Source organism: Hypomesus transpacificus, chromosome 14 (genome assembly GCF_021917145.1).
Source record: "Hypomesus transpacificus isolate Combined female chromosome 14, fHypTra1, whole genome shotgun sequence".
NCBI classification, from domain to species: domain Eukaryota; kingdom Metazoa; phylum Chordata; class Actinopteri; order Osmeriformes; family Osmeridae; genus Hypomesus; species Hypomesus transpacificus.
In genome coordinates, this window is record NC_061073.1 from 11,377,810 (window position 1) to 11,403,011 (window position 25,202).

General features: G+C 38.0%; 6 protein-coding genes across 10 annotated transcripts; all 6 read right to left on the reverse strand.

Moving 5' to 3' along the window:
* Window positions 1-1,415: 1,415 nt before the first annotated feature.
* LOC124476433 (gamma-crystallin M2-like) lies at window positions 1,416-2,359 on the reverse strand. 2 transcript variants are annotated; one of them, XM_047033567.1, is made up of 3 exons: window positions 2,285-2,359; window positions 1,912-2,154; window positions 1,416-1,767 (listed from the first exon to the last, which is right to left on the reverse strand). In XM_047033567.1, exons 1-3 carry the CDS (start codon window positions 2,309-2,311, stop codon window positions 1,474-1,476), a joined length of 564 nt encoding a protein of 187 aa, XP_046889523.1. In that variant the 5' UTR covers window positions 2,312-2,359; the 3' UTR covers window positions 1,416-1,473. The 2 variants fall into 2 exon arrangements, with proteins under 2 accessions (XP_046889523.1, XP_046889522.1); XM_047033566.1 differs by lacking the exon at window positions 2,285-2,359 and having other exon boundaries at window positions 1,912-2,201.
* Window positions 2,360-4,907: 2,548 nt separating this feature from the next.
* LOC124476436 (gamma-crystallin M2-like) lies at window positions 4,908-5,927 on the reverse strand. Its single transcript, XM_047033571.1, has 3 exons — window positions 5,844-5,927; window positions 5,433-5,675; window positions 4,908-5,280 (listed from the first exon to the last, which is right to left on the reverse strand). The coding sequence occupies exons 1-3, from the start codon at window positions 5,868-5,870 to the stop codon at window positions 4,978-4,980; spliced, it is 573 nt and encodes a 190-aa protein (XP_046889527.1). The 5' UTR covers window positions 5,871-5,927; the 3' UTR covers window positions 4,908-4,977.
* Window positions 4,908-24,069, reverse strand: LOC124476440 (gamma-crystallin M2-like). Its single transcript, XM_047033577.1, has 4 exons — window positions 23,995-24,069; window positions 23,629-23,871; window positions 23,185-23,480; window positions 4,908-4,975 (listed from the first exon to the last, which is right to left on the reverse strand). Exons 1-3 carry the CDS (start codon window positions 24,019-24,021, stop codon window positions 23,187-23,189), a joined length of 564 nt encoding a protein of 187 aa, XP_046889533.1. The 5' UTR covers window positions 24,022-24,069; the 3' UTR covers window positions 4,908-4,975; window positions 23,185-23,186.
* LOC124476443 (gamma-crystallin M2-like) lies at window positions 8,783-9,732 on the reverse strand. Its single transcript, XM_047033580.1, has 3 exons — window positions 9,706-9,732; window positions 9,332-9,574; window positions 8,783-9,067 (listed from the first exon to the last, which is right to left on the reverse strand). The coding sequence occupies exons 1-3, from the start codon at window positions 9,730-9,732 to the stop codon at window positions 8,783-8,785; spliced, it is 555 nt and encodes a 184-aa protein (XP_046889536.1).
* On the reverse strand, window positions 11,839-12,778 carry LOC124476437 (gamma-crystallin M2-like). Its single transcript, XM_047033572.1, has 3 exons — window positions 12,697-12,778; window positions 12,356-12,598; window positions 11,839-12,202 (listed from the first exon to the last, which is right to left on the reverse strand). Exons 1-3 carry the CDS (start codon window positions 12,721-12,723, stop codon window positions 11,900-11,902), a joined length of 573 nt encoding a protein of 190 aa, XP_046889528.1. The 5' UTR covers window positions 12,724-12,778; the 3' UTR covers window positions 11,839-11,899.
* LOC124476431 (gamma-crystallin M2-like) lies at window positions 16,294-20,577 on the reverse strand. 4 transcript variants are annotated; one of them, XM_047033560.1, is made up of 4 exons: window positions 20,511-20,555; window positions 20,156-20,398; window positions 19,818-20,003; window positions 16,326-16,637 (listed from the first exon to the last, which is right to left on the reverse strand). In XM_047033560.1, exons 1-4 carry the CDS (start codon window positions 20,535-20,537, stop codon window positions 16,347-16,349), a joined length of 747 nt encoding a protein of 248 aa, XP_046889516.1. In that variant the 5' UTR covers window positions 20,538-20,555; the 3' UTR covers window positions 16,326-16,346. The 4 variants fall into 4 exon arrangements, with proteins under 4 accessions (XP_046889519.1, XP_046889516.1, XP_046889517.1 ...); XM_047033561.1 differs by having other exon boundaries at window positions 16,337-16,402; window positions 19,757-20,003; XM_047033563.1 differs by lacking the exons at window positions 19,818-20,003; window positions 20,156-20,398; window positions 20,511-20,555 and adding exons at window positions 16,789-17,031; window positions 17,129-17,218 and having other exon boundaries at window positions 16,294-16,640.
* Window positions 24,070-25,202: the final 1,133 nt, after the last annotated feature.

The window sequence follows — 25,202 nt, forward strand, 5'->3', positions numbered from 1 at the left end:
CATTTAGGGTTACTATAGTGTACTATTTATTGTTATCTGTAATTTAGGAAGTTTTAGTATTAAGGTTAGTGTAGTCGATTATTTATTGCTATCTGTATATTTAGGAAGTTTTACTTATTTAAGCTCAGCATAGATGTAAATTATGTTCCGTGTACTTATATGCTATGCCAGGTGCTTGCGTTGTATTGTCTTAAGAATTTCAGTGCCCAGTTTAACCATGTGTTGTTCTGTGTACCTGACAAATAAAAGACTTGAACTTGAACTTGAATTATACAACATAGTGATTTGGAATGAAGAAAATGCACTAAAACCTACCACACCCGCAACTCTTATCAGAAACTGGATATGGGACATTTACTTTGTTTATTTCTGTGTAATGTCATAGTTAAATCAGTTGTAACAATATTGTAATTACTTGTAAACTTTTATGTAATGTAGAAACACTTGTTTTATACAGAGATGGTGCTCCCCACTTTTATACCTACCTAGTTTTTTTATGACCTGTTGTAAGCCATTTAAATTGTTATACAGTATAAATACATACAGAAGCAGCACCTATGTAACTTCAATTTAAATACATTGCAAATGACAATGTTGCTAATACAGTAAATGAGAGAGAATATTAAAGTTCAGTTTAAAACCTTGAATTTGTTTGGTACAATTGACTGAAATTCAGATTTTCTTAATTCCTAAGTGAAGTAGTTACTGGTACTCAATATTTGTATACATATGATGGTCAGTGATTTTATTCTGACTGTAATCAATAAACATCTGTATTATGGAAATTCTGAACCCTGGTTTTATAATTGAAGACATGGTGTTGGCCTTGTTTGTGTCTCGTTAAGTAAGCGTTGTCGTGTTTTTCTTAAATGTTCTTTCTTTTTAGGTTTTTCACATATACTATAAATCCCCACAAACATGTTGTATTTCATTTGATGTTCCACATCATCTCAATCAGTTTTATACATTTTGAATGTTTTTTCAGTTTTTTCTGAGCATGTAATTCTCTGTCAATATCATAATGAGAAAAAATACTATATATAATTGCAGTGGAAACTCATAGAAATTGTATGTTAGAGTATTCTTGCAAAGGATACTGGACTAACCAGCTGTAGCAATCATAAATGTGCCTTTTCACATGTGACCCAGTCACTTTAAAATACAACTTAAAATAAAATAAAATAAATGTTGAGGACAATATTTTTACATCTTTTTGTAGTTGAACATTTTCCTGTTTTCCTGTTTATGTTCTGGTTATTTAAAAATAACCTCATACTATTCAGTTAGTGATTGTATTGAAAAATAAGCGTAATATTGCTCTGTGTATTGCCTATTACTTGATGATAGCAGACATTGTTGTTTAAAGTACTAAAACCACTCATGTTCAATTAAAAACAAGCACTTTGCAGGAGATATACAATATATTTACACAAGCTTTATTGAGATCTTAATGTTACAGTATCTAAACATTGTCTAGTAGAAAGAGTCCATAATGCGCCTCATGCTCATGAACCTCATGTTGCCCATGCCTCCCATGCCTCCCATCATCTGATTGAAGTTCCTGTACTCGCCAGGCCTCATGTACATCATTCTTCCTCTGTAGTTGGGCTGCTCGTACATCAGCCAGTTGCCCTCCATCACGTTGCAGGACATGCAGTTGTTCATACGGTAACGATCCATGATGTTGTCACAGTCGTCCATCATCTCATGCATCTGGCCACCGAAGTTGTCCCTCTCGTAAATCCTCATCCTGTAGTTTCCTCTGTGCTGTAATTGAACGGAAAGGTTACTGAAAGATGAGACCTTGACCATCAAGAATATTCAGGGCCACAGATGACAGAGATATATCAGACTGGTGGAAGCTGAAAATACAGATAAATAGATTCAAGCAATGGTAATAGTTGTCCTTACCATGGGGATCATACGACAGGACCTGATGCAGTCGCTCCAGTTAAACATGCTCATGTAGTCGGCGTACTCGCCCCTCCTCATGAAGTGCTGGTTACCCATGTAGTTGGTGCGGTTGTAGACCATGAAGCAACCTCTCTCCACCCTGCAGGAGTGGCAGCGGGACATGTAGGAGGACATGTCGGAACAATCATTCATACACTCATAGGAGCGTCCCATGAAGTTCTTGTCCTCGTAGAAGGTGATCTTAAAGGCAATCCGGAAAGAAAGAACTTGAGGAAACATTTTGAATGAGACTACAACAGTCCTATGTCCAAATACATCTTAATAAGGCTGTATTTTTGTTAAAACTATAGTAGAATATTTTCATTGTTACCTTGCCCATCATGTTCATGTCGGCCATTTTTGCTCAGTTGTAGCTGGAGCTGCTGGTACTGCTGCTGTTGCTCTTGGTGATGCTCTGAGTTCCTACCTGGGTGAAGCCTTCCTTTTTATACCTGACAGTCAGAGGCCCCATTGTACAAACCCCTTGACCCAGCATCATGCCATAGAAATCTATTGAGTGCTGCATTTTGTACACATTTCCAGGGATGAGCTCCCTCAAAAGACATTCATCAAGAACGGAGCTGGTGAGCACAAAACGGATTGTGGCAACAGTCAATGGGTTGACCAACAAAAAATGCGCTGTGACTCAATGTGAATTGTAAAATGTAGTACTTTACCAGAAGAATTTCAGTCTTTTGTTTTAACTGCTAGCTCTATATGACACACTATTTACTTATTACTACTAACCCTAATTTGGGATTAGTGGTAAAAAGTGTACCCAATGGTTAGATGGTCGAATAGTTAAACATCAAGCTTAAATAATGAGACCAGTCTATTAATCTAAACTTTTATGACAAGCAGTATTACAAAATATGGAGTACAAAAGCAAATTAATGGCACTTCACAGCCAACAGGTGTCAGGCAAATGCTTAGTGTTGACTAGAGGAACAAATCAGTTTGGGACTGAGGACATTTAATTTTAAATAAAAACTTGTAACATAATATTACCAGATTTGGAACTTGTGACTGTATGACATCATCATCATGAATTAGTCTTTCTCCAATCAAGTAGCACAGACTGCCCCTGTAAATAAACATGCAAAAATGTAGTATTTAGGCTACAGTATTTGTACCCTTCTTGTAAAATATAACTAAATGTGTTTGTTGTATGTTATTGTCAGTATTACAACTAAAATGTTTTATTTTTACATTTGCTATTTCATGGGTATGTCTTGCAACAATGTTTTGTTGTCATGCAATGATGTTTTGTTTTTGATTCATCAATTCAGGTGACTGTCTAATGCAGTTGACTGTATGTTTAATTCAGTTGTTACTTTCCTTGAGGGTTTAGGTCGGTTGAGGGGAAGATCTATGGGTGTATGTGAAGCCCTCTGTGAAAAGCTTGCGTGTAAATACGTATATACAAATACATTTGATTTGATTTATTTTCGTAATAACTCATGCTGTTAAATTGTGATACCATGTGGTTACATATTGGTTCCCATGTAAAAACATTGTCATTACTGTAGGTGATACTATATAATTATATAGTAATGAATGTAAACTTAAAGTACAGTGAACACATGAATCCAAAATTGGGCAGCACTGTACATTAGGTAACATGAACTATCATGTAACCACAAAGCAATAACTATAGTAGAATCTTTTTTTAATCGTAATTGCCATGTAATTATATGGTATTAAGTATTTGCGGAAGATCTTATTACAAAGTGTAAGAAGGTACAGTATGGGAGAGGGGTGTAAGGGGTGAGTGGATGTGTAACCAAAACAAGATCACGGTTCACATCAACTTACAACTTGAAAAACCCAACCACCCCTCGCACCAAATTTCACTAGTGTTTAACTTGTGCTTCTGCGATGAAGTGTAACTATATAACAGTTGTCATGTAACGACAAGGCTGTTTTTCTATGAGGTCGTATGGAAGTTAATGTCATGTAAAGTGTTACCAACATGTTTTACCAATTATCAATCAAATAATCACCATGTATTTTAAATGATCATGGAGAGTGCCCTATCATTCTGTCAAGTGTTTGTGGATAAACACCTGTTTTGATGACAAAACAGTATTCAAGACTTTATGATTTATTTTCACATCTTCATGCCATCTCCACATAGAAATGTATATACTACATTCTGAGTATTTGTTTGTTGTTCTGTAAGCATCATACAGTACATGCAGATTAAAAAGCTTCCAGGGGAAACTTAAATGGTATATCACAGAATCTAGATGTGTCAACAAATTGCCTCTAACTTTATCATGTATTTGCTGTCAGCACAAATACAACGCATTTTAGAGTAACATTTTGATCAACATGAAAAGCAATTGTTCATTCAATGACTAATTGGCGGTTTAAAACCGTTGACTCTGTTCACCCAACATGGAGTTACACAACTCACATTCAAGATACTTCACCACTGAGTAAGGGAGAGCAAGGAAAGTTCTCACACATTTCAGTTATCTATAGACAATATCTGTTGATCTTTTGACACGGTCTAGTCTCAATTCCCAGTTTAACAATGTAATGTCACTATCTGGAACCTCTGTCAAAGCTAGGGTAAGAAAACAACAAGAATAGCTCCTCTGAAACTACATAAATATCACATTAATGTACTGTAGGTGGGAAAATTCTTCAATGGCACTGCCCTTAGCATTGCTTCCAACTCTACTGGACTTCCAACTTTACTTAGACATCTTGAATTACTTTTGTTTATGTTTAACCAGATACATTAGATTGCATTGGTAACCCAAAAACTTTAAGTAAGTACCGTACATCGCTTTTAAAATGCTTCTAAGGCATTGTTCTTATACTGGAAAATATAAGTTTGACAGTTCAATGATATGTCTTTAATAATGATGCACACCGGTCTGGACATGATGTATCAATGTTTTGTGTAGCAGCCAAGTTACATCAAGTGATGAATTCAAGCAAAATATTTACAAACTAAAGTTTTATTTTGAACAGAGCTGCATTTAGATCATACCAGCACAGTTAATACGTTGTCTAGTAGAAGGAGTCCATGATGCGCCTCATGCTCATGAACCTCATGTTGCCCATGCCTCCCATGCCTCCCATGCCTCCCATCATCTGATTGAAGTTCCTGTACTCGCCAGGCCTCATGTACATCATTCTGCCTCTGTAGTTGGGCTGCTCGTACATCAGCCAGTGGCCCTCCATAACATTGCAGGACATGCAGTTGTTCATGCGGTAACGATCCATGATGGAGTCACAGTCGTCCATCATCTCATGCATCTGGCCACCGAAGTTGTCCCTCTCGTAGATCCTCATCCTGTAGCTTCCTCTGTGCTGTTATTGGACAGAGAATAGTTTTTTGTTAGACAAACATTTTACACTAGAATGGTAGAGACAACAAAATAATCAAAACCATCAATTATGGAACTTACGAGGAAGTTAGAAGCTAGATAGACAAATGTAGCCAGACAAATAGTTATCCTTACCATAGGGATCATACGACAGGACCTGATGCAGTCGCTCCAGTTAAACATGCTCATGTAGTCGGCGTACTCGCCCCTCCTCATGAAGTGCTGGTTACCCATGTAGTTGGTGCGGTCGTAGACCATGAAGCAACCTCTCTCCACCCTGCAGGAGTGGCAGCGGGACATGTAGGAGGACATGTCGGACATGTCATTCATACACTCATAGGAACGTCCCGTGAAGTTCCTGTCCTCATAGAAGGTGATCTGAATAGACATTTGTAATGAAGAAAATTGAGTAAATACGAAACTCTGTCCATCTTTCAAACATTGAAATAAATGTGAGCATTTTTATTTTGAGAATGAGTTCACTTTAAAAGTTGGCAAACTGTAGTTAAGTCTAAATATATACCAAACATCTTTGACCGTTTTTACCTTGCCCATCATGTTCATGTTGGCCATTTTGTCTCAGTTGTAGCTGGAGCTGCTGGTACTGCTGCTGTTGCTCTTGGTGATGTACTGAGTTCCTACCTGGGTGAAGCCTTCCTTTTTATACCTGACAGCCAAAGGCTCCATTGTACAAACCCATTGACCCAGCAACATGCCATAGAAACCATGCTATAGAAATACCACTGAGGTTTGTACACATTTCAAGGGACACTCTCTCTAAAAAGGCTTATTTCAAGAACAGTGCAATAGAGCTGGTGACCACAAAGCTAATTGTGCTAAAAGTCAATAGTTCTAAAGACTCCCATGCTTTATGACTCCGTATGAATAGTTGAATGTATGACTAGAAGAAATCCTGGCCTTTGTTTTTCCTCAAAATACTCCATATAACTTTCAACAAATTTTGCGACAATTCAACACACCTTTCAGTTTGTGTAAAATCTTAATTGCGCTAAATTAACTAGTAATTTACTAGTAATAGTTACTACTCTCCGAATCAACAACCTCAGCTTTTATAATATATAGGTTTAATTATACTAAATTGTATATGAATATATATATTAATTAAATAATACATACAAACACACAAAAAAGAGAATCTCAGCTATAGAATACACAGATCTTTATTGAAAAATTACTTGAATAAATTTAACCAAGGGTTTATGTCCATAAAGGGGACTGTTCAACACTTCATATATTGAGAAAGACTTCAGAAATAAAAACAACTGAACTTCTTTGACATTATTGCATAAAAATACAAGGTTTGTTTGCATATGTCCCTCTTAGCTGCCAACCTCCTCTTCTACAACAAAAAGGCTAAGATTTGTGTCCAATTATCACAATTCCTATGATAAAAGTTCACCACGTGGAATAATTCTGTTCCAGTTTCTGATCGAGGTGACACAACTTCCCCTTGGTCTTGAGCATAAACTGTAAAAAGATGGCCGAAGTGTCTCTGCTTCCTCCCATTGTACGGAAATGAAGCCAACATATTGCGCATATGGGTTGTGCCATCTTGCGCTGTTGATGTCATTCGGAGCCAGAGTCTGTGCAGTAATGATCGAGTGGTGGAACCGCGGTATCGAGGTGCCACCCATACACTTGCCCTACCAATTGCGAGCACACAAGTAGCCCATTTTTATATTGTCAAATAACTCATTAAAAACAAACTGATAAGAAAAATTAGCACTTGAACAGACATTAGCGTGATAAGTAAAATGAGAAAATGAGAGAAACCGTCTTTGGCAAAAAAAATAAATAATTGACGCACACTTAGATTGTTTAGTTTGGCCAGAGCCGTCTACCGAGAGCCCGTCCACTCCCGTAAGCCCCATTGTACCGAATTTAGTTGCAGTTCCACCAGAGTTCCACTGGGGTGATCGCCGGCATGAGGCAAGGGGTGCAAAATTAATGGGAGTCTATGGAGCTAAACCGCTAATATCCGTTGAGAAATCTCAGATTTGATTGTAGTTTTTGCAAGTTCAACATTGGTCAAAAGTTGAATGAATGAGTACTTATGTCCTTTCTATTTCTTACAGGGTGAGTCGTTGTTGCCCAGAACAGCTAGCATTCTGCTAATGAATGCTGATTGTGTGACGTCGTTGACATTTTAAAAAGCTTTTTAGAACAAAAAACGACTTTAAAAAAAGCAGTGTGTTCTTTGCCTCTTCTTTCGAATGCAACGTTCAAATTACTATCTCTTAACTCTGATCCCCTTACGACAATCAGTATTACAGAATATGGTTGCGTACCTGATATACTTGCTAATTGTGGTGTTTGCTAAATGATTATTAGTGTCATTGCAGGGGAAAAAAGCAAATTGGGCTTAAATACCTTTATTTTGAAACAAGGACTTTTATGTTCAAATTATAAGAAGTTGAATAATGTCAGGTCATCTCTGAATGACATTACCATGTGCCTAATTTGTAAAAGATAAAAATAAAATCTTACTAAATTACATTTTAAAAGCAGTCTTTATTGAATAGGTAAAGTCTTAATTCCTAGATGTACATACAACTTAGGTGATATAAATGAATGCACTGAACGTCTAATTTCTTTAATTTACCAAAAAGTATTTATCCTGTACTTGGACAGACCTCTACACAAGGATTAACTCATGTCACAGGAATGAGGTTTTGTTGTGTTACAGACATTTGTTATATATGAATGTTATTAACAAATGTTTGTCTTTGAAAATGAATTTGATATAATGCAACTCCACAGATTGGTGGCATGGAATACTTTTTTGAGAAATGGTGATTTACATTTCACAACCAAAAGCATCCTTTGATCATAGGAGACAATGTCATTAGGAGAATAACTTAATCTAGTGACTTTTCATAAAAAATTATATACAATGCATTTATGTCTATTGTCAGAATCAGAAAGGGTTTTAATTTGCCATGAAAGTTTGCCCAGACAAGGAATTTTCTTTGGCAGGAGGGTGCATACATTCATCATATAGGAGTAAATCTTAAATAAGTGGTGTAAGTTTAAACAAGTCTAACTATACTATACAAAAGGTGCAAGTCTAATGAACTAATACTAACTAATACTAAGGGGACAGGTATGTAGAATAAAATAAATATAAAGTATAAAATAGCTATAATGTACAATATAAAAAAATACATGCTTTGTGCGAATATGAAATGGATGCAAAAATGGCAAGGGTGCAATTTATGGCAATGGTTTCAAGTCTGTGGTTTAATGAACCCTATTGTTGAAGAGGCCAGTGGCAGATGGAGAGAAACTCTTCTAGTGGTGTAAGGTTTTGGTCCTGATGGACCGCAGCCTTCTGCTGGAGGGGAGTGTTTTTTGTGTACAGTAGAAACATATTTTTTCAGAAAAAAATGTTTTTTATTTTTGAGATGTTTGAGATGTTTGAGATTTATTGAGATGTTCATATCAGCACAGAATTTAAACATTGTCTAGTAGAAAGAGTCGTTGATGCGCCTCATGCTCATGAACCTCATGTTGCCCATGCCTCCCATCATCTGGTGGAAGTTCCTGTACTCGCCAGGCCTCATGTACATCATTCTGCCTCTGTAGTTGGGCTGCTCGTACATCAGCCAGTGGCCCTCCATCACGTTGCAGGACACGCAGTTATTCATACGGTAACGATCCATGATAGAGTCACAGTCGTCCATCATCTCATGCATCTGGCCACCGAAGTTCTCCCTCTCGTAGATCCTCATCCTGTAGCTTCCTCTGTACTGTTATTGGACAGAGAAGAGGTTATTGAGACACAAACATTTTTATGCTGGAATTGTGGAGGACAACCATGTAATTTCAATTGTAGATTATGGAAGCTACAATGAAGTTAGACGCTATATAGACAAATACAGGAAAAATAGGCTGACTTTAAAGGTAACCAGTTCACTAAGTACAATTTTCCTTGGTTAATAAACTCCGCTTCGAAGATACAGCGAGACACAAATTAGTCTCATCATGACATACTAACTAATTGTTGTCCTCACCATGGGGATCATACGACAGGACCTGATGCTGTCGCTCCAGCCAAACATGCTCATGTAGTCGGCGTACTCGCCCCTCCTCATGAAGTGCTGGTTACCCATGTAGTTGGTGCGGTCGTAGACCATGAAACAACCTCTCTCCACCCTGCAGGAGTGGCAGCGGGACATGTAGGAGGACATGTCGGACATGTCATTCATACACTCATAGGAACGTCCCATGAAGTTCCTCTCCTCATAGAAGGTGATCTGAATAAACATGTGGAAGGAAGACAAGTTATGTAAATGTATAAATGGAGTAAAGTAGAAGAATATATATATACATGTACATGTCTTTTAAAATATATATTCATTCAATATGTAACCTTAGATTGTTCTACCTTGCCCATCATGTTCATGTCGGTCATTTTGGCTCAGTTGTAGCTGGAGCAGCTAGTACTGCTGCTGTTGCTCTTGGTGATGTTCTGAGTTTCTACCTGGCTGAAGCCTTCCTATTTAGAACCTGACAGTCAGAGGCCCCATTGTACAAACCCCTTGACCCAGCAACATGCCATAGAAACCATCTATAGAAATGTCACTGAGGTTGCTACACATTTCAAGGGACTCAAAAGACTTATGTCAAGAACAGTGGAAAGGATCACAATGCCCAGTCAGCCAAAAGTCTGTACGATTTTCAGATAAGAAATCTTTTTCCAAAGATACTTGTCCCGAATTATTTTTCCAGCTTATTTGTCTCTGTGATCTGTGTTTCTATGTCCTTTACAAAACAATTCAGTTTTACTTTTTTGGGTTGCAAACTGAACTAAAAAACTAAACCTTTTTTGAGTTAACACCGTTTTCAAAACTTCCCATGGTTTAACACATCCTGTAACAATACTCGTATTGATTCTATGGGGTCTTTGAAACATTTATATTTTATCTTTTATAAATTAGTGATAAATCCTTGTACTTTTTGACCAAAATCGTTAAAAAAATAAACGTGGCCATCACTTTGCATTAAAGTAGCATTACCAACCATGTAACTACAGCACTAATACCTATTGTAAAAAATATATATATATGAAAACATGAGGGGGGTGAGCCAAGGCTGTTACTGAGGTGACTGAAGGCAGAAATTGAAGCTTTAAGAATGTGTTCATCATTTTGTTCTCGACAGATTTAAAATATAGATTCTTTATCAATCTCGGTGACAATGGAATTCCGGAAATCTTTTACAAAATAAGAAACAAAATCGAAACCTAAAACTTTACCAAAGCTGTATATTAATTATTACCATTGCTTAACAATAAGGCATTAGCTGTAGCAATGACATCGTAGTTACATAGGAATTTAAATATCAACTCAGATAAAATCACATTTTATTGGTATCCTTTTTTTTTTTTACAATCCCTTTATGTCACAGTGCTTCACAGATCTATATTGACTTTCACTACCCTCTGAACAGTTTCCCCCTCCCCTTAACTCACTCCATTTTTGTAATAACCCGTACTTGAAAATACATGTGATTACTAAAATAAATACTTACATTCATTTAAATGACTGATAGGCTTCTAAGTATTTACATGGTTACTCATTTACATAACATTCTATTTGACACTTTACTGAACTGCGCATCAAAACAATCTTATCGTCTAAATGTAACTAATACCAAGGTCAGGTATTCTGTACTTCTGCAGCCAATTATAAATTGTATGAGTAAAGAAAACTTGCTTTTGGACTCAAGTTCAGCGTCTATAATGTGAGCGCACGTTCCTCACTAGCATTTCATTGTGTTTAACAATACAACGGTTTGCATTTGACTTTGTAGTATTTCAAATCTTAATCAATGTTAAACCTCTGTAGGCTTATGTATTTGTTGATGTCACTAGTCAGAAAATAACACAATTTGTAAGCAATATAATAGGCCTAGTTAAAGCCTAACACAGTTTAGGGACTCAACAATTACATTCACATTATAGCATTCTACCACCCACTAAAATAAGATAAGATTTGTGGCTACACCCATCACATCGCATCCACTCTCAAAAGTGAGAACCATCAAATTAAGTGGGTAACATCTGTCAACGATTGTAGTTGTATGGCTAGTATTGTTAACCTTGTATTTTGAATCGTAGTCTAGCTTGTTAGCCAGATAAACAAAGCGACTGACCACACAACCTTTCACCCCTGCCACTCCAACTAACTCAAAATGTAGTCGGGTGGCAACGTTTAGCTGGCTAGCTAGTTTACCAAATGAAGCCATTGCCTAAGCGCTCTCTTGATTGCAAAACATTGTCTTATTTACGTAAGAATATGATGACTTTATCTGAAATCCTTTTGAGATTATTTTGAAAATGTACACAAATGCTACTTCCATCAAAGAAGGCCATGCCCCTTAAACTTTCAAACTTTTCTCCTAGATAAAATACATTGTATGATGCAAAATACTTTCTGTGAGTTACTTGTGGTGGTGGTTTGAGTGGTTTGCTGTGCAAAACCAAAATCAACTTTTAAAACTCAAACAAAACCTTTTCAGACAACAATTCTTTATAAATAATTTATTGAAATCATAGAAGCTCAGTGTTTAAACATTATTTAGTAGAAGGAGTCATTGATGCGCTTCATGCTCATGAACCTCATATTGCCCATGCCTCCCATGCCTCCCATGCCTCCCATCATCTGGTGGAAGTTCCTGTACTCTCCAGGCCTCATGTACGACATTCTGCCTCTGTAGTTGGGCTGCTCGTACATCAGCCAGTGGCCCTCCATCACATTGCAGGACATGCAGTTGTTCATGCGGTAACGATCCATGATGTTGTCACAGTCGTCCATCATCTCATGCATCTGGCCACCGAAGTTCTCTCTCTCGTAAATCCTCATCCTGTAGCTTCCTCTGTGCTGTTATTGAACAGAGAAGAGGTTATTGAGACACAAAAAATGTTATGCAGGAATTGTGGAGGCAACCATATAATTTAGATTGTAGATTATGGAAGCTACAATGAAGTTAGAAGCCAGATAGACAAATGTAGGCTGACTAATAGTTGTCCTTACCATGGGGATCATACGACAGGACCTGATGCTGTTGCTCCAGTTAAACATGCTCATGTAGTCGGCGTACTCGCCCCTCCTCATGAAGTGCTGGTTACCCATGTAGTTGGTGCGGTCGTAGACCATGAAGCAACCTCTCTCCACCCTGCAGGAGTGGCAGCGGGACATGTAGGAGGACATGTCGGACATGTCATTCATACACTCATAGGAACGTCCCATGAAGTTCCTGTCCTCGTAGAAGGTAATCTGAATACACAAGAAAAATTGGTCGAATTTAAAAATGAATGATTTCATTTGAAAAGAAATACTGTCTATACAGTATTGTAGCCTTTGTTCATTCTTACCTTGCCCATCATGTTCATGTCGGCCATGTTTGCACAGTTGTAGCTGGAGCTGCTGGTACTGCTGCTGATGCTCTTGATGATGTTCGGAGTTTGTACCTGGCCAAAGCCTTCCTTTTTATACCTGACAGCCGAAGGCCCCATTGTACAAACCCCTTGACCCAGCAACATGCCATAGAAACCCGGCCATTGAAATACCACTCTTCCAACATTTCAAGGGTAGGGCTCCCTCAAAAGATTTATCAAGACCAGTGCGATGGATCTAATGATAGCAATGCTGATTTAGCCAAAAGTCAATATGACTTTTTCAGGCTTTTACATTAGTTTTCACAGATACTTCTCCACAAAGACACTTAATTTTTAAATTTTCAGCTTATTGTCTGTTATGGTCTGCTCTATTTGTCATTTTCTTCTTAAAACAAATGTGAGACCATCACCATTGCAAAATTGGATGGCAGAGTAACTAAACACACATATTTTCTTTTTTATTCAACCCAAATGTTCATGTATGGCTTCACACATAAATCCCGATATTGAGACCGACATTTCTTTGGAAAACAGTTCATTTCAGTAATTGCTGGTAAATCCTGTTTCTTTCCCCCCCCTTTTGTGTTTAAACCATTGACCTTTCTGATGTGAAGCATGCCCGTTTAGAGGTACCATTGTGTCATCACAGGGAAAGAGGACGCGTGTGTGATATTTGGCTGTTCATGTATCGTTTTGAGAGTTTCAGGAACATTTGTATGTACGCATATGCTGAATGGCTGCTGCACGTATCCAGCGTTTGTTTGGTGCGCAGTTTGAACTTCTCTCTGGCCCTTGTACATAGACTATGCATACGCAAGGTGAAATACCAAAAGTAATTATGGGGCAGTATACCAAAGATCCTATGATGTGCTGCAAGATATAAAATACATACAGATAACAGCGAAGAAGTAGAAGTGGCCTACACAACAGCGGTAAATTTGAAAGAGTAAATATATAAGCTGGCTTGCAATTAGACATAAAGACTTACATTACCAAAACCTCCTCTTATGTCACCATGATTATTGCTGTTTTACATAATCTGAAGTATTTGTCAACGTATTTAGTCACAAAATGTTTTGTCACTAACCTGCCTCCTGGACATGTGTTTATTTCCACCCTCCCAGATTTAACATAAAAAGTGAGTAAATGTTTACCCTCAATTGCATTGATTACATTGTTGCCATGTTGACATAAAGAATGCAATGGTCTATACAAAAAAATGCTGCATGTTTAGCATTTGCATTTGTATGCGTACTAGGGCTAGGCGATTCATAGAATATTAGCGATAATATCTCAATAATTTTAAAGACAATGTCAAATGTGAAAATATCGGGAATATCGAATATTTCAAATTCCAGCAAACTTTCCCAAAGAACAAGCCGAACGTCCAATATTACGTCCCCTTTTTGTCTTGTCGATTATTCCCGCGCAAGAGACGTGAGGTGGGGGAGGGTCTTAAAAAAAAAAATTACTGCTTAAATTTGCACTACACATTTTGTACTTTGTAACAATAGCTGTTCTATCTAAATTGTTTTTGATGTTTTATAATGGTTTCTAATGTTTCCAATGTTGTTTTAATTTAAAAACAAATGCAAACATATCAATATAGATATCGAATATTGTAAACATTTTGACAATATCGAGATATCAATTTATTTTATATATCGCCCAGCCCTAATACGTACATGTATGAAACTGGAGTATATTTTGGTCTTAAGGATAAAATAAGGGTGTGTGTAGCCATGCATTTAAGGTCCAGGGAGACGTGCACAAAGTACGCACCAAACGATCACAACTTATGTGCGGGAAGCAGCCTAAGGCGTGGAGCAGTATACCAAAGATGTTCTGACGGGCAGCGAGATAAAATCAGGAAACAGCACAGAAGTAGTAGAACACAACGGCGGCATGCATTAACAATACCTCCTCCTATGTCGCCATGCATTTGTTGTTGTACCATATTTGAAGTAGGCTAGTTGTCAAAGTATTTAGTCATAAAATGTATTTTCGCTGACCTGCCTCTAAGTTGACATAGCTTTAAAAATATGTTGACATGAAGAACGCAGTGAACAACTGCATGTGTAAGTTTTAGGGATGCACGATATATCCGTGGCGATATTGCTTTCAGCCACATCGGCCATATTATTTGTGCTATAGTTATTTGTCCGATAAACCAATTTGGTCGATAAATTAAAGCCTATAAATTATGGATTATTTACGACCGTTGAACCACTTCTTTTTTGGTAAGATTTTACTAATCTGATTATTTTGGTAAAAGAAACATCAAGGTGTTTTATGCAGTTAAGGTTTTAATAATAGCAATTGTCCACTGTATTTGTTTAGCTTCGATTTTGTAATCAGCCTCAGTTTTTTTTTATTGGCATGTATCGGTTATCGGCTTCCAAATATAAAGAGTTATCAGTTAACTGTATCAGCCAAAATTTCCATACTGGTGCATCCCCAGTAAGTTTTGCGTACGTACACGCACAAAATTGGAGTAGGCCTATAACGAGGCCTTTAGCCGTGTTTCAAAACCTGTAAAACTATCATGTCCAAGAAACATGGAAACTTAGAGTGAAAAGACATGCACAGGCGTAAACAGATAGTGCTTTGACAAACCCATATGCACTACGATATATATACAGTGTTAATTCTTCAATGAACACATCAAAATGATGTGATACATTAAACTGGACTTCTGATTGTCTAAGTTAAACAATTCGGGCCATAGTAATTATTCTGTACTTAAATGTGTGTATGGGCCCACCTATATATACCCTCGATTCTTGATATTATTTTGAGGTTTTGTTGTTGCAGAATAGACCTTGTAGACATGAGTGTCATAAATAGGTGTTTGTCTTTGTGAAAAATACTTGGAACAAAACATCTCCACAAATTGGTAGCTTGAAAATTTTTTTAAGTAATTGTGATTTTATATTACAATAGTTTTCTGTGTGTCGCCAATATCCTATCAGTGGGTTTGTGTCTACTGTAGTATCAAAATCAACTGGAATTGAAACTCAAACTAAAATATTATTTTTTTATTAGTGATTTAATGTCTTCATAACAGCCAAGTATCTAAACATTGTGAAGTAGGACCCAATGATGAATGCTCATAAACATTATCTTGACCATGTCTCCACACATCTGATGGAAGATCCTGTGGAGATTCAATAGCTTATGGATAGGTATTGATGTTACTCAGTCACTATTGTCAATATTGCATTCATATCTCCTCGACGCTTAACTGGGTGTGTTGATTTGTCATCATACAATGCTATGTGACCACCTCCATGGCACACACTTTATGTTGACTGAGGACGCAGTTAAACGCTTCATAGTAGGTTGCATTGTTTACCTAAACTATATAGGCAAAATATATACGTAAAAAAATGAGAACATTCTGATGTTGAAGAACATATCTTTAAATGATTTAAGACTTTGCCGGTGGTTACTATACATTGCAAAGTTTGCACAAAGCTTTTTTATGCATTGAATGTGGTTGTATAAGTGGTTTTGAATGAAGAACCAAATCTACCCAAAAGTTGATTCTGTACAAAATATTTACAGGCAAAAGTGTTTCTCAGCGCTTTATTGAGATCTTCATATCAGCACAGTTAAAACATTGTCTAGTAGAAAGAGTCATTGATGCGCCTCATGCTCATGAACCTCATGTTGCCCATGCCTCCCATGCCTCCCATCATCTGGTGGAAGTTCCTGTACTCGCCAGGCCTCATGTACGTCATTCTGCCTCTGTAGTTGGGCTGCTCATACATCAGCCAGTGGCCGTCCATCACGTTGCAGGACATGCAGTTGTTCATGCGGTAACGATCCATGATGTTGTCACAGTCGTCCATCATCTCATGCATCTGGCCACCGAAGTTGTCCCTCTCGTAGATCCTCATCCTGTAGCTTCCTCTATGCTGTTATTGGACAGAAAATAGTTTTTTGTTACACATTTCACACTAGAATGGTAGAGACAACCAAATAATCGAAGCCATCAATTATGGAACTTACGAGGAAGTTAGAAGCTAGATAGACAAATGTAGGGTGACAAAAAGTTGTCCTTACCATGGGGATCATACGACAGGACCTGATGCAGTCGCTCCAGTTAAACATGCTCATGTAGTCGGCGTACTCGCCCCTCCTCATGAAGTGCTGGTTACCCATGTAGTTGGTGCGGTTGTAGACCATGAAGCAACCTCTCTCCACCCTGCAGGAGTGGCAGCGGGACATGTAGGAGGACATGTCGGACATGTCGTTCATACACTCATAGGAACGTCCCATGAAGTTCCTGTCCTCGTAGAAGGTGATCTGAATAGACAAGTAAAGTTGGTCGAATTTGAAAATGAAGTACAAGTCTAAATATACATACACATCATACAGTATTTTAACCTTTGTTCATCCTTACCTTGCCCATCATGTTCATGTCGGTCATTTTTGTTCAGTTGTAGCTGGAGCTGCTGGTACTGCTGCTGTTGCTCTGGGTGATGTTCTGAGTTCCTACCTGGCTGAAGCCTTCCTTTTTATACCTGGCAGTTTGAGGGCCCATTGTGTAAACCCCTTGACCCAGCAACATGCCATAGAAACCCAACCATAGAAATACCACTCTTCTAACATTTCAAGGGTAGGGGTCAAAAGATTAATCAAGAACAGTGCAAATGATCAATGCAATGCTGTGCAATAGCAATGCTGATTTAGCCAAAAGTCTTTAAGACTTTCAGACTTTTACTATAGTTTTCACAGATACTTTTCCACAAAGATACTTTTCTTCCTGTTTATTTTGTGCTATGGGCTGCTGTATGTGTCATGTACTACTTAAAACAAATGTGAGAACATCTACATTACATAACTGGGAGGAAGAGTAACTGAAGACTCTTTTTTTTTTTTGTCAAACCCTATTTTTTATGTTCATGTATGGTTTCACACATCAATCTTTCTATTGAGATCGACATTTCTTTGGAAAACAGTTCATTTCAGTAATTGTTGTTAAATCCCGTTTCTTTTCCCCCCTATTGTGCTTAAACCATTGACTTTTCTGATGTGAAGCGTGCCCGTTTAGAGGTACCATTGTGTCATCACAGGGAGAGAGGACATGTGTATGATATTTGGTTGTTCATGTATCGTTTTGGGAGTTTGAGGAACCTCTCAAATGAACTTTCCTAAAAATCCCACACATACAATTTTCACCAGAAGGCATTTGTAAGTATGCATATGCTAAATGGCTGCTGCACGTATCCAGCGTTTGTTTGGTGAGCAGTTTGAACTTCTCTCTGGCCCTTATATATAGGCTATGCATAGGCAAGGTGCAATACCAAAACTAATTATGGGGCAGTATACCAAAGATCCTTCGATGTGCTGCAAGATATAAAATACATACAGGTAACAGCGAAGAAGTAGAAGTAGTCTACACAACGGCGGTAAATTTGAAAGAGTAAATATATGAGCTGGCTTGCAATTAGACATAAAGACTTACATTACCAATACCTCCTCTTATGTCATCATGGTTATTGCTGTTGTACATAATCTGAAGTATTTGTCAATGTATTTAGTCACAAAATGTTTTGACACTGAACTGTCTCCTAGTGGACATAGCTTTAAAAATATGTTGACATAAAGAACGCAGTGGAACAGGCTCTGTGAACAACTGCATGCGTACGTTTTGCGTACGTACACTTACATGCACAAGACTGGAGTTGGCCTATAACGAGGCCTAAAGCCTTGCTTCAAAACCAGTAGAATACCATTTACAATTAACGTGGAAAGTTATTGTGGAGACGTGCACAGGCTTAAACAGATTGTGCTTTGACAAACCCATACGTACTATGATATATTCAGTTTTTATTCTTCAATAAACACATCAAAATTATGTGATACATTTAACTGGACTTCTGATTGTTTAACTTATTATGGACCAAGTAATTATTCAGTACTTAAATTTGTGGACTGGCCTACTTTTATATACAGTCGATTTATGTCATTATTATGAGGTTTTGCTGTTGTAGAATAAACATTGTATACCTAAGTGTAATCAAAAGGTGTTTGTCTTTGTGAAAAATACTTGGAACAAAACATCTCTACAAATTGGTAGCTTGAATTTCTTTTGAGTCATTGTGATTTTATATTTCAATAGTTGTCTATGTGTGGCCTATGGCCTATGATGGGTTTAAGCACTACGCCCCAAGAGGCCGTGGTTTACGCAGATTTTAGAACAGGTAAGGGGAGTTGTTAGGCACGACGCGAAGCGGAGTGTGAGGTTATGCTGGATTTTGCAACGGCATGGAACGCGATATAGCCAATCACAATAAAGGATGGGAACAACCAGTTTTAGAATTTATGTTTGCTGTCGTATCAAAATCAACATGTATTTGAACTCAAACTAAAATATTATTTTTTATCAGTGATTTAATGTTTTTATAATAGCCAAGTATCTAAACATTGTGAAGTAAGACCCAATAATGCATGCTCATAAACATTATCTTGACCATGTCTCCACACATCTGATGGACGATCCTGTGGAGATTCAATTGCTTATGGATAGGTATTGATGTTACTCAGTCAGTAATGTCAATATTGCATCCATATCTCCTTGACGCTTAACTGGGTGTGTTGATTTGTCATTATACAATGCTATGTGATCACTTCCATGGCTCACACTTTATGTTGACTGAGGACGCAGTTAAGCGCTTCATAGTAGGTTGCATTGTTAACCTAAACTATATAGGCAAAATATGTACATTTAAAAATGAGAACATTCTGATGTTGAAGAACATATCTTGAAATGATTTAAGACTTTGCCGGTGGTTACTATACATTGCAAAGTTTACACAAAGCTTTTCTGTGCATTGAATGTGGTGGTATAAGTGGTTTTGAATGAAGAACCAAATCTACCACAAAAGTTGATTCTGTACAAAATATTTACATCCAAAAGTGTTTCTCAGCGCTTTATTGAGATCTTCGTATCAGCACAGTTAAAACATTGTCTAGTAGAAAGAGTCATTGATGCGCCTCATGCTCATGAACCTCATGTTGCCCATGCTTCCCATGCCTCCCATGCCTCCCATCATCTGATTGAAGTTCCTGTACTCGCCAGGCCTCATGTACGACATTCTGCCTCCGTAGTTGGGCTGCTCGTACATCAGCCAGTGACCGTCCATCACGTTGCAGGACATGAAGTTGTTCATGCGGTAACGATCCATGATGTTGTCACAGTCATCCATCATCTCATGCATCTGGCCACCGAAGTTCTCCTTCTCGTAGATCCTCATCCTGTAGCTTCCTCTGTGCTGTTATTGGACAGAGAAGAGTTTATTGGGAGACCAACATTTTACATTAAAATGGTAGAGACAACCAAATAATCGAAACCATCAATTATGGAAGTTATGAGGAAGTTAGAAGCTAGATAGACAAATGTAGGCTGACTAATAGTTGTCCTTACCATGGGGATCATACGACAGGACCTGATGCAGTCGCTCCAGTTAAACATGCTCATGTAGTCGGCGTACTCGCCCCTCTTCATGAAGTGCTGGTTACCCATGTAGTTGGTGCGGTTGTAGACCATGAAGCAACCTCTCTCCACCCTGAAGGAGTGGCAGCGGGACATGTAGGAGGACATGTCGGAACAATCATTCATACACTCATAGGAGCGTCCCATGAAGTTCCTGTCCTCGTAAAAGGTGATCTGAAAATACATTTACAAGGAGGACAAGTTGAGAAATTGTACAAATGGATGCAGTAAATATCAGTATATACACCCATACCCCCACATATATTTAACCATTGTTCATTCTTACCTTGCCCATCATATTCATGTCGGCCATGTTTGCTCAGTTGTAGCTGGAGCTGCTGTTAATGTTCTGAGTTCCTACCTGGCTGAAGCCTTCCTTTTATACCTGACAGTTAGAGGCTCCATTGTGTAAACCCTGTGACCCAGCAACATGCCATACAAACCATCTATAGAAATAGCACTGAGGCTTCTACACATTACAAGTCATGGGCTCCGTCAAAAACCTATGTGAACAACAGTGCAGCGGAGTTGATGATTACAATGCTGATTCAGCCAAAAGTAAACAGGACTCCTGGCCTTCTAAAAAATATATATTTTACCAGACTAAATACTGGTTCTTGGTTTAACTGATAGCTCCATACATCTCCCATCTAATTTGAAATAAACTATTACCGTATCTGTGAGTTTTCATTCTTTGCCAAATGTTTTAGTTATTGACTCTTCTCCCCAACTTTGTCACTCCACAGAGGCAACAATGAGATGTCAATTAAACTCTGCCATCAAGGAGAGATAATAAAAGACAGTTGACCAAGCAAACTATTTTGGAGTAATCACTATGATCATATAAAGTGACCATATCATTAGTCGTAAGCCCAAATGCCCTACGATTAACAGTATGATTGAATTGGATTGTTCAACTGTTATGGTTAGCTGCCAAGCGTAGTTTGCCAACCAAATCCTCATTGGTGTCATTGCAGAGGAACAAAGCCCGGGATTGAGGACTTTTAATTCGAAACAGGGACTTTCAATATGTATTACCATAGGTACTTTAGTGAGATTATGACTATGACCTCACACCAAGTCTTCAATTTGTATTGCTAGCATAGTACTAGACTGCAACTATTAATGTAAAACATTTTAACATGTAAATGTTTTGTATTTAGGATACAGTTAACATGGGATCACATACTTTACATACTGTAAAAGGAGTTCTTCACAACTCTGCGTGTATTGGGTTAAGTCTTGTCCATCCTTATACTGTAAACTTGGTCTATGTGTGTCAGTGTATTATTTTGTTGTTGTTGTCAGAAACAGTCAGAGTTGCGCCTAATCACCCCAAAATAATTGTAGAAATATTGACAAACTTATCTCCCTTTCAATCTAGTTCATTCTTTTAGGCTAATTTTGCTGACTTAAGAAAATAAGATGACCAATTGAAAACGTTATCAGGTAAAGGTGTTTTTGTCCCTCATTAACAATTGAATACCCAAGTAGCCAATATATTAAAAAAAAAGGTCTCCTTTTTTGTAAACATTGTATTATACTTTATATTGTATTCTATGCTTGTTTAATGTAGGGATTTGAAGTTCAACTCTTTTTACTGACTCTGACCTTAGAATTTAATTCAGAGTGAACAAATCAGTTTCAGGATCTTTTTGTTTGAGTCATAGTGGCGCCTTTGTCATGCATGTAAAAATGTACAGAGGCCTACACGATTATTGCTGAATTTTTATATAAATCACCAAACCAAGCTACCTTCTCCCTGTAGCTCATGTTTGCAGTGCAACAATCCATTCCATTGTCAGTATTGTTCAAAGACTAAAGATTTGTGCCAATATAATTATTGATCCATTTGAATAGTTTGTTCTATTTATTTGTATTAATGTGCCAGATCATGGCACTTTTGCTGTGAATGGTAAAGATCAAGTGATCCGTGCTGGTCATATCAGTCACCATTTTTGGGCACAATTCAATCTCTCGCTGCCACGCACGTGCTAGTTAACCTAAACACAATCTAGAAATGATTCAATCAAACACCCATCCGATGAATCATGATTCCAAAGTCATAAAAAGAAAAGCTCAAATTTAATGATTTCTTTCACAAATCAACCATCACTAGTTTGAGACCAAACTGGACAAACTCAGACCAGGTGTAGTATGAGGGTACTGATACAGCTCATATATGAAGTATAATCAAGGGAATGTCTTCCAAGTGTAATTGTTATGTTTTTTTTGTGAAACTGTTTGTTAAGGCTGGTTTTTAAAGTTGGTGACTGGTTATTTTTGTATCTTAATAGGTATCGGACCATTACTATAAAATTGTATTGGTAGGGTGCAAGTTAAGACTTTCTTTGTTTTTAAACTTAATTGAATACTGCAGTGCTGTTCAATTCAATATAGAAAGGTAGCTATATAACGTCCCTAACTGGAACCTCGTGTAAATATTGTGAAAGAACCAATTAAGCATATTTCCTCCAGAAACAACATATAGCATCTGGGCGGGGAGGTTTCAACTTCTTATGAATAGGTATGGATGTCATTCAGTTAGTATTGCAAATATGGCATCCATCTCTCCTTGACGCCGGAGTGATGAGTTGTCCTCTTACAAAGTAATTTGATAACCTCAATGGTACAAGTTTTGTGTCGACTGAGTACTGAGTTGAACCACAGTAGGTTGCATTGTTAACTTAAACTAGGCAAAACATATACTTTTCATAATTAACAACTTGTTGAAGAACATATCCTTAAAAGATTCACAACGTTTCAGGATGTTCAGGATGACTATATATTGAATAGTGTAAGTTTGCACAAACTTTGTATGCGTCATTGGTTATGGATTTGTCAGTGTTTTTGTGTGCCAAATCTATCCAAAAGTACAGTTTGTACGAAACATTTACAGGCAAAAGTGTTTTTTTCTCGAGATTTATTGAGATCTTCATGTCAGCACAGTAACAAAACATGTCTAGTAGAAGGAGTCCATGATGCGCCTCATGCTCATGAACCTCATGTTGCCCATGCCTCCCATGCCTCCCATCATCTGGTGGAAGTTCCTGTACTCGCCAGGCCTCATGTACATCATTCTGCCTCTGTAGTTGGGCTGCTCGTACATCAGCCAGTGGCCCTCCATAACATTGCAGGACATGCAGTTGTTCATGCGGTAACGATCCATGATGGAGTCACAGTCGTCCATCATCTCATGCATCTGGCCACCGAAGTTGTCCCTCTCGTAGATCCTCATCCTGTAGCTTCCTCTGTGCTGTTATTAGAGAAAGAGGAGTTTTGTTAAACGACAATCATTTGGTTGAACTTTGAGTGTGATTTACTGCTTTAACATTAGATTTCATCCATAACAAAACTATAATTAAGGAGGAAAATCATAAGATTTGATTGAGCTAGACCCTTACCATGGGGATCATACGGCAGGACCTGATGCTGTCGCTCCAGTTAAACATGCTCATGTAGTCGGCGTACTCGCCCCTCCTCATGAAGTGCTGGTTACCCATGTAGTTGGTGCGGTCGTAGACCATGAAGCAACCTCTCTCCACCCTGCAGGATTGGCAACGGGACATGTAGGAGGATATGTCGGACATGTCGTTCATACACTCATAGGAACGTCCCATGAAGTTCCTCTCCTCGTAGAAGATCATCTGAATAAAATTAAGTAAGGAAGAAAAGTTATGAAAATGTATAAATGGAGTAGAGTAGAAGTATATATAAATATGTATATGTGTATTTTTTTTAATATATATTCATACAATATGTAACCTTACCTTGCCCATCATGTTCATGTCAGTCATTTTGGCTCAGTTGTAGCTGGAGCTGCTGGTACTGCTGCTGTTGTTCTTGATGATCTGAGTTCCCACCTGGCTGAAGCCTCCCTTTTTATACCTGACAGTCAGAGGCCCCGTTATACAAACCCCTTGACCCAGCAACATGCCATAGAAACCTATTGAGTGCTGCATTTTGTACACATTTCCAGGGATGAGCTCCCTCAAAAGACATTCATCAAGAATGGAGCTGGTGACCACAAAGCTTATTGTGTCAAATGGAGTAAAATACTTCTACTATGTAGTTACATATACATTTTTACATCAGTTATGTGGTGCAATTGATAAAAATTTAGATTTTAATCAATTTCCAATTAAGTAATTTCTCGGTAATTATAATCAATGTTTCCACTGCATGAACTTTACCCCGGATCTATGTACTTGACCACGGAACTCATTGCATTTCCATTTGAGCAGCCAGTGATCAAATTAAGTGTCTTTTGCTGTATCTGTAGATGAACCCCTCTCACCTCAAACACACACATTCTAAATTGATAACAGAAGAATACATTATAGCTGGACCGACAGACAATGATGTCCAGGTCTTTATGCTTTTATGAGTTCATGCTTGTGTAATGGGTGTGAACCGGTGAAACTCACTCTTCATGTATGTAAAAGGCCACCCGCGTCAATGAATAGCTAGATTTCTTTGGGCGTAGTTGGTAGTGGTCGCGCTTGGCAAGTCAGGGGTCGTGCGTTCGAGCCCAGCGAGTGGCGAACCACCTTGGTGACGGAGCGTGGCCGTCTGTTACATACCTGGGCTGATATGTGGAGTTACGGTGCGTTTACACTATAGCGACTCGAGCGACGCAACAACATGCTTTCCATTAATTTTAAATGGAGCTAGGCGAATCGCTTGCGTGGTGCATTGTGGGTAGCGACACGATCCGAGTTGCGATGGCCAATCTGAGTGTTTTATTGTTTCTCGTGATGTAGCAACCATGGTAAACATTTCTAGCTATCAGTTTCAAGATGGAGTAGAAACTAATCGCCTGTGTGGCTGCATATCCAGTCCTCTAAGATACGTCTCTGTATTTGTTCAGAGACATTAATAAAAAGAATGAGGCCTGGCACAGGGTTACGATGTTGTCAGTGATCCTGGTGGTTTTTTTGTACTTTCAAATTTCGTCACATTACGTAACTTTGTTCTG